General features: G+C 41.7%; 1 protein-coding gene across 1 annotated transcript in view; it reads right to left on the reverse strand.

The window, feature by feature from the left end:
• Nucleotides 1–12,933, reverse strand: part of lamb2 (laminin, beta 2 (laminin S)) — a 73,780-nt gene that overhangs the window by 38,692 nt on the left and 22,155 nt on the right. Inside the window, exons 2-6 of the mRNA XM_037685029.1 lie at nucleotides 11,606–11,775; nucleotides 11,372–11,507; nucleotides 5,946–6,019; nucleotides 5,672–5,860; nucleotides 3,469–3,532 (exon numbers count right to left, since the gene is read on the reverse strand). Of these exons, the coding sequence (XP_037540957.1) occupies nucleotides 3,469–3,532; nucleotides 5,672–5,860; nucleotides 5,946–6,019; nucleotides 11,372–11,507; nucleotides 11,606–11,775 (633 nt within the window). The remainder of the gene's footprint in view (nucleotides 1–3,468; nucleotides 3,533–5,671; nucleotides 5,861–5,945; nucleotides 6,020–11,371; nucleotides 11,508–11,605; nucleotides 11,776–12,933) is intronic.

Consider the following 12,933-nt stretch of genomic DNA (forward strand, 5'->3'; position numbering starts at 1 on the left):
GTACCATGGTGCTAACAGGACCGCGCTGCTAACAGTAACAGTACCATGGTGCTAACAGGATCGCGCTGCTAACAGTAACAGTACCATGCTAACAAGACAGCAAACAAAGCTCTTCCTCCTTTAATGTCTAATATAACTAAACTGTATCAACATTTGTACAAAGATGTCAATTAAAAGGATTAATTTACATGAAATTACTCTTGATAATAATTCTTTATGTTTTTTACATTCATCTGTATGTAAAAAAAAATTCCTGACCGGGACCACTACCATTCAGGTATAAATAAAACAGATTTATATCATTCTCATTCAGATTTCTTCTTGGTAAAATATAAAGGCATATGTGTTACTGACCTAATTTAAAATATAACAATAGTGTTACATATAAATTTAATTTACCAGTAATATGGCTCTAATTCAGAAAGCAACAAAGTAAGGATGGATGCTGATCAACATTCGAGAAAAATCTGGATTAATCTGATGTGAGGGGGACAGAGGTCTTCCTGTCCACCAGTTCCTCCGAGATATTTCACAACTGAGCATGACAAGCTGTCGCGTTGGAAACAAAGTTAGGGTTTCTGGGAAAGGCTCTAATGTCCTGCCAGTCTAAACATGAGGACTAGGACAGCAAGGCTGTGTGGGAGAGAAGCAGCTGCTTTTCACATCTCACTCTGTCCTCCACACAGCAGGCCATGTTTCACACTCCAGAGACATCTGTAATGTGGCACAGCTGGATGACAAGGGCTAATTGTTCTGGATGGGGTCTGATTTATGGCAACAAATATGAAAAAGTATTGGAAAAAAAAAGGAATCCTCAAGTTTTGGGTTTTCTCGAGTCTTTCTTGAGAGTCCTGTGTCTTTACAATGATTTTATTACTCTAAACCAGGCATGCAGACTTTTCCAGCATGCAGGCTACTTTTAAAATGACCAAGTCAAAGCGATCTACAGTACCTACTATAAAAATACAAAACATATACTCATTTATAAACATATTCAGTATTCTTTATTTGTACAACATATGCTGATGTACCTTGCATAACTGCATGAACCTATATTGCACAAACTCTGTACATTTATTGTCATTACTTTACTCTGATGACTTGCACTGAATGAAGTCAGCCAGGGATGCATAATCCAGACAGTAGCTGCTGATAGCCAGCCTCATGCACGCTTCTAAATGATCATCATGTGGGAAAAGGCTGAGTCACATAAATAAGTGGAGGCGAATAATGCAATCAGGGAGGTAACACATTTCTTCATGTTGGGGTACTTTTCCTCTGAGTAAATTCCAGAACTGTCCATGAGCCCTGGTCTTAAGCTGAATGTCAGCTTGAAGAGTCAAAATCTTATCCTCCACTCCAGATATCGGTAGACACCATCTGAATAAAAATGCACAACTGGGCTCTGTCACTTATGTCCATCCATCCATCCATTTTCTTCCGCTTATCCGGGGTCGGGTCGCGGGGGTAGCAGCCTAAGTAGGGAGGCCCAGACTTCCCTCTCCCCAGCCACTTGGGCCAGCTCTTCCGGGGGAATCCCGAGGCGTTCCCAGGCCAGCCGAGAAACATAGTCCCTCCAGCGTGTCCTGGGTCTTCCTCTGGGCCTCCTTCCGGTGGGACGTGTACGGAACACCTCACCAGGGAGGTGTCCAGAAGGCATCCTAAACAGATGCCCAAGCCACCTCAACTGGCTCCTCTCGACATGGAGAAGCAGCGGCTCTACTCCGAGTCCCTCCCGGATGATCGAGCTTCTCACCCTGTCTCTAAGGGAGAGCCCAGACACCCTGCGGAGAAAACTCATTTCGGCCGCTTGTATCCGAGATCTCATTCTTTCGGTCACAACCCAAAGCTCGTGACCATAGATGAGGGTAGGAACGTAGATCGATCGGTAAATTGAGAGCTTCGCCTTTTGACTCAGCTCTCTCTTCACCACGACAGACCTGTACAGCGCCCGCTTCACTGCAGACACTGCACCTATCCACCTATCGATCTCACGCTCCATTTTTCCTTCATTCGTGAACAAGACCCCAAGATACTTGAACTCCTCCACTTGGGGTAGGACCTCTTCCCTGACCCGGAGAGGGCACTCTACCCTTTTCCGGCTCAAGACCATGGCCTCGGATTTGGAGGAACTGATCTTCATCCCGGCCGCATCGCATTCGGCTGCGAACCGCTCCAGCGAAAGCTGTAGATCACGATCTGATGAAGTCAATAAGACCACATCATCTGCAAAAAGCAGAGAAACAATCCTAAGGCCACCAAAACGGATCCCCTCAACACCTTGGCTGCGCCTAGAAATTCTGTCCATAAAAGTTATGAACAGAATCGGTGACAAAGGGCAACCTTGGCGGAGTCCAACTCTCACCGGGAACAAGCCCGACTTACTGCCGGCGATGCGGACCAGGCTCTGACACCGGTCATACAGGGACCTAACAGCCCGTATCAAAGGGCCCGGTACCCCATACTCCCAAAGTACATCCCACAGGGACCCCCGAGGGACGCGGTCGAACGCCTTCTCCAAGTCCACAAAGCACATGTAGACTGGTTGGGCAAACTCCCACGCACCCTCCAGGACCCTGCTGAGGGTCACTTATGTCTGTGAACTCATCCAATTACACTCGCAGTCCGCGATATCCTTCCAAAGTTGCTGGGTCAAATCCTCAGACATGGCTCCACAGTACCGTGTAACTGTATTTCTTGATACCTGGAGAGCTTGGATCCAAGATAATATTTCTGGTTTGTTTTTAAAGTCTCGGAACAACTAAGGACTTTTACCATCTCTCTGTTTTGGAAGGACTTCTTGTGCTCAACGATGAAGTGACTCACCCGGATGATGCTTCGGTAGCTGCCTTTGCTGCTGTGGTCAGCTGTAAGAAAATGGCTGCTGTCCCGATAACTGGGATTTTAGTTCCTTCATATTTTTCTTTCTCAACTAGTTTTTCAGAAGGAAGTCAGTGACATCGTTTTTAATGAACAGTTTGAAAATGCTGCTCCACGTTTCCCTTCTTTGGAATAGCAACGGTAGACTTGCAGATGAGGCAAACGCACTTTGGATATGACAATGTGGGTAAAAAAAAGAGTCCTCCTCCCATTCCGTATGGAAATGTTAAGCTTTTTGCTGCTTACTTGGTCCAGCTCCCTCACTCATTTTATACCCTTTCTTGAGTTTAGAAGAAATAAACTGGAAGCTAACTAGACAACTTGCTAGTTTTTGGCACGGTTGTATGCGCATGTGTACCCATGTGTCACAAAAGGTCAGATCTCAGACTGGCGGCCCTGTATGTAAATCAAATGACAAATATGTTGACGTCTATTTTTTTTAATGTCATGCAATCTACCCAAACTACCTTTGCGATCGATGTAATGGGCACCCCTGCCCTAAATATTTTTTTAAACCCTTTAAATCAATAAGTATTTCTTAACTTTATGAATTGTTGTCCTGCTGTAAGAGTATTGAGTGTGACCTACTCTGGATGCTGGGGCTGTAGGGGTCATCAATCCTGATGGATGGATCCAAAACTCTGTAGATGACCTACACCAGGAAACACAAAATGAACTCAATTTACTGATAGAAAGGACTCAAAGTTACGAGTCTTAATGCCACATATCGTGAAGCTTAATAGGATGCGAGTACAGGAGATGGTTAGGCTGCATCCTGTCAGGGTCATTAAAAAGCCCATTTTGTTGTCTTAATTGCTGATGATGTATAGGTGGGGTGCTGATTAGATGAATGTTAGTTTATACTCCTGGCAATAAGTTAATTTTACAATGAAATACAAAAAAACAGCAAAGAGGTAAGGTGGAAAAACAAAGAGAAGCTGCTCTGGACAATCATATTTCAATCCAAAAGATTTGTTTCTTCAGTGGCGCAAAGCTAAACAAGCAACAACAGAACCAAAACATTCAAGAGCGTTGTAAGAGCATTATATTTGAACTTGGGTGTTCAAATGTTTGAGCTACAAACACTTAATTTAGCGTTTAGCATAGAATTTAGCGTTCCCAGTTAGAAAGTCCGAAGTCTCTCACAGACTCTGACAGCAAAACCCAAAATGGCTGTTTGTTTGTCCAAAGAAGTGTTGATGATAGCACTGTTTAACTTTTTAGTACTTTTGTCAGTTTGGATTTGTTCACATCAGCAATAAACATAGTAATGTACAACTTTTATTAGTGAGCAACTTGCTGCAGTGTTTTAATTATGTCTTCGGGTCGTGCTGCTATTAATATTAAGGACACAAGAACACATCAAGGTGGGTTGAATTGGAAATCCAACGTTCGAGCTAAATGGAACGGCACCTCAGATTGTTTTACATTTTTCTAGCATTGCCCCACCAATAACAACAAATGGCAGGACCTTGATATAACAGGTGTATCTAAAAAAAATCTGAATATCGCGAAAAAGTTCCGTTTTTCAGTCAATCGTTTCAGAAAGTGAAATTATACAGAGAGGGAAATATTTCAAGCCTTTATTTCTTGTCATTTTGTTGATTACGGTTTACAAATAATGGAAAAACAAAACTTGGTGTTTCAGAAAATTAGTATAAATCTGAATATCACATTTCTAGCTTTGGTACGTTTGTCAGTGTGGGCAGGAGCCGAGTCCTGCTGGAAGCTGAAATCAGCATCTTCATAAAGCTCGTCAGCAACATGAAGTGCTCTAAAATGTCCTGCTACATGCTGCGTGGACTGTGGACGTCAGAAAACACAGTGGACCAACACCAGCAGAGGACATGGACCCAAACCATCACTGACTGGGGAAACTTCTCTCTGGACTTCAAGCATTGTGGATTCTGGACCTCTCCGCTCTTCCACCAGACTCTGGGACTTGATTTCCAAATAACATGCAGAATTTACTTTCATCTGAAAGGAGGACATTGGACCACTGAGCAACAGTCCAGATCTTTGTCTCCTCGAGACGCTTCTGATGTTGTCTCTGGTTCAGAACTGGCTGGACTTGAGGAATGAGACATTTGTAGCTCATGTCTTGGAGTTAATCAGCTGATTAGGGTGTGACATCAGGAGTTTCCAACATTGCCCCTCTACACAATATTCTAACTTTCTGAGACACTGAACTTAGATTTTTCATTATTTGTAAATCATAATCATCAAAATCACAAGAAATAAAGACTTAAAATATTTCACTCCACGTAATGAATCTATGAAATATACAAGTTTCACTTTCTGAAATGACTGACAAAAACAAATTGAACTTTTTCCTCAGTATTATAATTACTGGTGACACGGTGTCTCCGTTGGTAGAGCTGTTGCCTCTCAGCGAGAAGGTTGCCGGTTCAAATCCTGGACCGGAACCTTTCTGGGTGGAGTTTGCATGTTCTCTCCGTGCATGCGTGGTTTTTCTCCGGGTTCCTCCCACAAACCAAAAACATGCATGTTAGGCTAAATTGTCCCTAGGTGAGAGTGAGAGAGTGAATGTTTGTTTGTCTTGTTTGTCTCTATGTGTCCCCTGTGATGGACTGGAGACCTGTCCCCCGTCTCCCGAACAGTGATGGTTGGACATGGGCCACCAGTGACTCCCGCGACCCGAAAAGGAGGAAGCGGGTAAAGACAATGGATGGATGAATGGATGGATTCTCATTATTTTAGATGCACCTGTACATGTAGATGTGAGTTCAAGAAGCACTAATGTAATATGGATGAAGAAGGAGGTTCTTACCTCTCCTTCTGTTGAAGGCTCAATGTCAGAGTAGCGGGACTCACAGATGACGTCATTAATGTTCCGCAGCGGACCCTGCGATACTCCAGAGAAAGAATCTGCACAGTCATGGGCAAAGTAGCGATAGGTCCGCCAGGTACGACCAAAATCAGCTGACCGCTCTATAAGCAAGGCTGCTGGACGGAAAGTCTGCAAGAACAGGATTCCAAATCTTCTTTAAGGTATTTTTACGGCTAAAAGTATTTATTTTAAGCCAAATCTGTTAGCGTCTTACCTTAAATGTCATAATCAAATGAGTGAAATGAAACTCTGCCTCCAGATCCAGCTGAATAAAAACATCAGACTTTCCTGAAGAAGGCAGTAAAAAAAAAAAAAAAACAGATGAGTGGACTTCTTGAGTCAATCCCTTTTGGGAAGCTTGAGTCAATAATTATTAAATCATCTGTACTATTTTCCATTTGCATCTTCAGTTTCTTCCAGCTGGTGACATATAATCATGGCCAGTGGCAGTAAGTGAAGTTGTAAACATGATTTTGGTTTGAGGGATGGCCTCTTGACAGAAAAAAGCCACACTCACTTTCTGCAGGAAAACTGAAGAGAGGCTTGAACAGCCCACACACTCGCGGAGCTCCTGATTTTATTTTAAGGGCCTCTCAACTCTGAGAACTACTTTCACTCCTGTTCTCTGAGCCTACTCTGCAGCTCAAAGCAGGGGGCTTCCCATTTCTGCATACCAGCACATAAAAGGTGCTTTTTTTTGACAACTTAACTTATAGCAAACCTTCAACCTTGAAACTGCCGATGTAAAAACAGAACACAAGTTTTATGCACACATGAAAAACGAGGCCAACAGATAAAATACTCTGACAGATACTTTGTGAGAACACATGTACCTGCATTTAACCTAGAATAAAAAACAAATGCTCAGCCAGTTCCATAATAACAAATGATCCATTACGATGAAAAATATTTTAATGTAATGCAATAGTACAAAACATAATATAGATTTTCTGATTTAAAGCATTGTTGATGCATGTGTGCAGTTTGTGAAACTTTGAAATCTTACCATCCTTTCTTTATGCAGACGACACAGTTGTTTATCCATCCATCCATCCATTTTCTTTACCCGTTTATTCCATTTTGGGTCACGGGGGTCGCTGGTGCCCATGTCCAGCAATCACTGTGCGAGGGGCGGGGTACACCCTGGACGGGTCGCAAGTCCATCACAGGGCCACATAGAGACAAACGAGACAAACAACCATTCACTCTCTCACTCACACCTAGGGACAATTTAGAGTTACCAATCAGCCTAACATGCATGTTTTTGGACTGTGGGAGGAAACCGGAGTACCCGGAGAAAACCCACGCATGCACGGAGAGAACATGCAAACTCCACCCAGAAAGGCCCCTGGACCGGGGTTTGAACCAAGGACCTGCTCGCTGAGAGGCAGCAGCTCTACCAGTTGCGCCACCGTGCTGCCCCAGTTGTTTATTGTCGAGCTAAAACAGTTGCTAAGATTTTCCAGCTTTTACAAACTGAATTCGACATATTCAATCTGACTTGTTCCAAACTGGTGTTAAATGCTGATTAAACCAAAGGGATGTTGTTTTCAAATAGAAAGTTGGCGCCAGCAATCCTTCCTCCTATCTTATCTATGAACGGTGTTCCTATTGAGTTTGTGGACTCTTACAAATACTTGGGAATCTTGGTCGATGCACATCTTTTTAAGCCACATTTCCTGCGGGATCACTAAAGTTCTATCTTATCTTATCTTATGTCAAAAACTTGATAAAGAAATTGAAATTAAAACTGGGTTTCTTTTTTCAGAAATAGATCTTGCTCAACTCTGAACGCCAGGAAACGCCTTGTAGCTGCTACTTTCCTCCCCTCCATTGACTATGTTGACATTATTTACATGAATGCTCCTACAAGCACCTTACAGATGTTGGACACTGTCTATCATGGCGCGTAAAGATTCATAACTGGTTGTAACCCATCATTGCACTCTGTACTCACTGGTCATCATTAACTTAACGCAGACTCTCCCACTGGTACATTTTCATCTATAAATCACTCCTTGGTCTGCTGCCTTCTTATAGCTCCTGCTATATGTCACTTCATCAGTGCAGTCACGGCGTGCACTTTCAAGACATCATTACATGCAGCGTCCCCTCAGTGCGGACTGATTTCAGCAAAAAGGGCTTTCTCTTACTCCGCTCCTGTAACACCTCGCAACAACAGCTGAAGCTCTCGACTTGGACCCCTCTGAGGGATTTCAAACAACTGTTAAGGTCAATGCAAAAATCCACGCAGACATGTTCCTGTTTTTACTATTTTACCTCGTTTCATAATGAAGCTTTTTTTATTTGGTTTTATATCACAACTTTTTCTTACTTTTCATTTTATATGCATTTTGTGGCTGTTTATTTGTTTGTGTGTACCTCATCTGTGTTCTTTGTTTAAAAGAGGTCTCTACTGAAAATGAGTCCTCGTGGTTCAATGAGACTAACTTGTAGAAATAAAGGTTGAACGAATGACAAAAAGGTTAAATGGTGTCATCTGGACCAGTTTCTTTAAGTGAAGAAACATTTCATTCACCATCCAGGGGACTTCCTCAGTCTACGGCCTGCCAACCAGATCTGTCTCATAGGTAGCCTTCACTGCTATCTCAGATATAGACATTTTGCATGTTAAAAGCCTATTTTTAAGACTGAGGAAGTCTTCTGGATTAGGGGATGAAACGTTTCTCACTTAAAGAAACTGGTCCAGATGACATGATTGAATCTTTTTTGTAGTTGTTGTTATCTACCTGGATGGCTGAGCTTACAAACCAAAATAATTTAAATAATGTTATGTTTTGCACTTTGGTGTTATGTTTTGCAAGTAAACAGGTTTATTGGAAGCAACTGACGTGAAAAAACTAAAATCTCTGGTTCTGAAGGACTATTCAAGGTGTGAACTAGATTGTACGCTTGTACTGATTACGATCAGCTTCAATTAGACCATATTTAATTTTGTCTTATTTATATCACTTAATTTTTTCTGTTATGTCCTGGAATCATTTCTGTTGTGAACCGGTGCAATATGCATGGACATAATGCTTAAACGTTTGTAAAAAAGTCAGACCATATTAGTCATTTTCTTCTTCTTCTTTCGGCTGCTCCCTTCTTCAGGGGTCGCCACAGCGAATTAACTCGCAGGAAGACTTAGTCATTGTTTTTACGCCGGATGCCCTTCCTGACACAACCACAGACATCGAGATACCACAGTCCTCTGTGTGGAGCAGAGAGCACCTGAGAGAGAAGATGATGGGGGTTAAGGACCTTGCTCAAGGGCCCAGAGTGGTGCAAATGAGGGTGGAGGCAGGTGTGGGTGTTTCACCTTTCCCACCCACATTTTGTTGTTGTCAGTACAGGGAGTAGAACCGGTGACCTTCCGATCACAGGCTCGCCTTCTCTATTCTCTGCGCCACAACAATTTAAATTTAAGCTACTGTATGCTTGAATTATAAAAATTCTAATGTAAAACCCAATTAAATAATTAGTTATAGTTCATTTTCTGTCAAAACAAAACAAAAGCGTCAAAGATAGGCCTGTCACGATAACAAATTTTGCTGGGCGATTAATTGTCTCAGAAATTATTGCGATAAACGATAATATTGTTTGAAATTTGACAATAGTTAGTAATTATTGTCAAATTAAGGGAAGAAATGTTGGTTAATTTTGTGTATAGTACATTTTTTGACCACTGGATCGAAGTATAAGACTGTTTGAACCAAAGGATGGATAGTGAGGGAGCGAGCAGCGTGTCTCTTTAAGAAAAATGGGAGGGAGGCCCCTTGACGTGACATGGGCTGTCACTCATTCCTGTTTTCTGGTTCTGAAAATGGCGGACGCTCGGTGTGGTTTGAGCTCTTTAGCATAGCATTTTTCATACAAAGCTTTTAATAACAAATCAGTAAACAAGTTCTCAGCTTCTTTTTGCAGAGAAAAACAACTTTTTAGAGAAAGGCGCAGGTTTCAACCGTGAATTTTGGAGCTTCGACAAGACGGAGGTTTTTTCCCCCGAAGTCGGCCTGTTAGCTAAGCTCGTAGCTTAGCTTCTCAGCTTAGCTGCTTTTAACGATCCAAAGACGTGATTTTAGATGGTTAAAATGGATTTTAAAGAAAAGAGAAAGGGAGGGGTCAGTGAAGAACACCGGAGTTGAGCTTTTTGTCATCCAGTGTCTTCAGAAAGAGAGAGACATGAAGAAACGATACAGCCGATAAATGAAGATGAGGTCGATAATTTTCATTTATCATGCGATTAATTGATTTATTGTTTATCACGACAGGCCTAGTCAAAGAGGCAAAGATTTTGGAGCTTTGCTAGCAGAGTATTTCTTATTTTATTCGCTAGTTTGGCTTCAAATAATAATCACGCAACAGCAAATAGAGCCATTGTCTAAACATCTCTTCTTAAATCTACTTCTGATAAAGAGACTGCATGTTTCCAAAAAACCAACCAACACAATCAAACCCCTGTCTTTCAAACCAAATAGGCCCCGTTGTGTGCTCCATGTAACTGCCACACGGACGCCATGGAAAATCAGGAGTAAAAATAGTCACTTTACTTCCTGTGCCCCTTGGTCCTCTTCAGTTTCTCTCTGGTTCTATTCTCGGTTTTGGTGCTGCACAAAGTTGTCATCAACAGAACTCCATTACCACCGCAGGATTCTTAAACCAGTCTTTTGTTTAATGAGCCGATCAGTCACATAAAATACATGTTAACATTTGTCCCCGACTAAGCTGAGTCGTCTGATTCTGTCCTACATGTTCCTTTCACTTTTATCTTTTATCTTTTGGCTGAGACTGAACTTTGCTCATTCTGCTTCCCGTCTCTCTAATAAGATGTCGTCGGAGCTTTGCTGTTAGGCTGATCTGTAGCTGGAGGGAGGATGTGGGACACAGTGTGTTCACGTGGAAACTTTGTACTAATTTTAAAGGTCTCTTGAGCTGCCAGTCACTTTATGCTTGTGGTTACAATAAACTTTTATATTTTACTTTTTACCTTTCGTTCTCTTGCCAACTTGTTCTCCAGAAACTCCAAATCACCCAGTTTTTTCTTTCTTTCCCTCTTCTTTAAATTACGAATAGAAGTACTTTTTGATTTTGACTAAATACCAGTGGCTAAATGTTCCAGCCGTATAATTTTTATCAGTCAAAAAAAAAAACAAATTTAAAAGCCAGCTTGCTGAGGAGCATGCAAGCATTACTTCACTTCATGTTTAATGTTTTAGAGCACAGTTAATTTGAATCAGCACCAAATACTTTATACTTTGTATATATAAAATAAAATAAAATAAACTACTACTTACTACTTGTACTACTATTCCTATTTGCAGTTTTTCACTTATCGCGGGTCTTCAGGGTACGGATCCCCCATGATAAACGAGGGACTGCTGTCTTATTAAAGCTACTTTTAAAATAAAGTTCATTCGCAGGACAGTGTTCACTGTGAACTTCCCATGAAGTTGCATGAGACTACATCCAAACATGTCTGTTCGACTTAATTAAAAAGGCTCTCCTGCAACACAAACTAGACATTTTTGTTTTTAATCTAGGTTTACTTAAACACGAGTTTTAGACACAGTACAGTAGAAGTTCATGTCTATTTTCAGATAGTTGGGAGTAAATTAAACTGTCACAAAGTCTGCTAACCATTCTCAGACTGCCACCAGGACTTCTTGCGGTGAGGTTTGAAGGTGGTGATGACGTTCTCTATCCGGTGGTTGATGGTGTTGTAGACGGGGTCGTACGGACGCCGGGAGTCACACTCGAAACACTTCTTCTCATCCTGCAGCAGGACAGAATCCCGTTACGTTATATGATCAAAAGAAGAAGAGCTCGCTGGAAAAACAACATTAAATACAATCTAACAACTCCTAACGTCACCTGTAAATGACTGACGATGCAGTAGGGCTCTTTTCGTCTCATGCCGCATGTGGATGAGGCCTTCAGGTTTTTCTCTCTTCCAACCAGTAAGTCTCCAGTTGCTGGGTAACAGCTGCCGTGGGCACAGCCGTGGGCTTGGTCGGGCTCCTGGCCAACCGTGGCAGCCAGGCCTGGGACCAGGGAAACAGGAAATGAATTGCAGTGAACAGGAAGTACAACGCAGATGGACATCGATTTCTAACAAATGGACAAAAGTTTGCAAATAAAGTGAACCTAATTAGTACTCTTGTATATTTTATATTAAATAAATTAACCACTTTTTAAAACTAAAATATATGCAATAATCAATATGTTTCTGTCCAACCCCTCTAGGTGAGCTCTGACAAGAGCGAGGAATAAAGATTTTGTTTGATAATAATGTACCCCTGCAGTTGGACAGCTGCTGTTGATCAAGAGCTGATTCTGTGTTGAGACAACATCCACTGCTAGGAGGATTATTTCAGGTTAACAAGCTTTGCAATCAGAAGGCTCCAAAAGAGGGGTCAAGCAAGAGACTGCAGCCACCAGTAAAACCAGAGTCACAACAAAGCAGATCCAGCAGAAGCAGCCAACATTTGGTTAGCATCATAGCTAATTTAGATGTGACAGTAGCAGAAAGAATAATTTTACGATAGATACTGATGTTGGACAGAAGTTACAAAGGCGTGTCTGTTCCAGAATTGGAGCCATGGTGTGACGAAGTAGTCGGGCTATGTGTGGGAGTTAAAATAAACCTTATAAACCTTCATGACAACCAGCAGCAGCAGCCGTGAAACATTCCACCGGTCATCTATGTGGGTTTATCCTCCCACGTGCCCCTGGGACCTGTCTGTCTGCTGCTGTCTGTGGACGTCCTGCTCAGAGGAGAGACCTTCAGTCTGACCGTGACAGGTGGTTCTCGTTTCCCTCGACATATGGCAAGATCAAATCTTGCCATATGTTGCGCAAAACCCTTCAAACGTCCAACACCGAAACATATCAGTCCATCTTCACGTTCCGGCTTTAAAAAAAGAATTAAACATGAAGATTCACCTGCTTTGCATCAACGTAAAAGGGCTGCTGTTTAATATACCACAATATACAGTTTATTATACTGTAATATACTGTTTAATATACCGTAATATACTGTTGAATATACTGTTTAATATACTGTTTAATATACCGTAATATACTGTTTAATATACTGTTTAATATACCGTAATATACTGTTTAATATACTGTTTAATATACCGTAATATACTGTTTAATATACTGTTTAATATACTGTTTAATATACCGTAATATACTGT

This window comes from Nematolebias whitei, chromosome 11, assembly GCF_014905685.2.
Source record: "Nematolebias whitei isolate Nwh7 chromosome 11, NemWhi1, whole genome shotgun sequence".
NCBI lineage: Eukaryota > Metazoa > Chordata > Actinopteri > Cyprinodontiformes > Rivulidae > Nematolebias > Nematolebias whitei.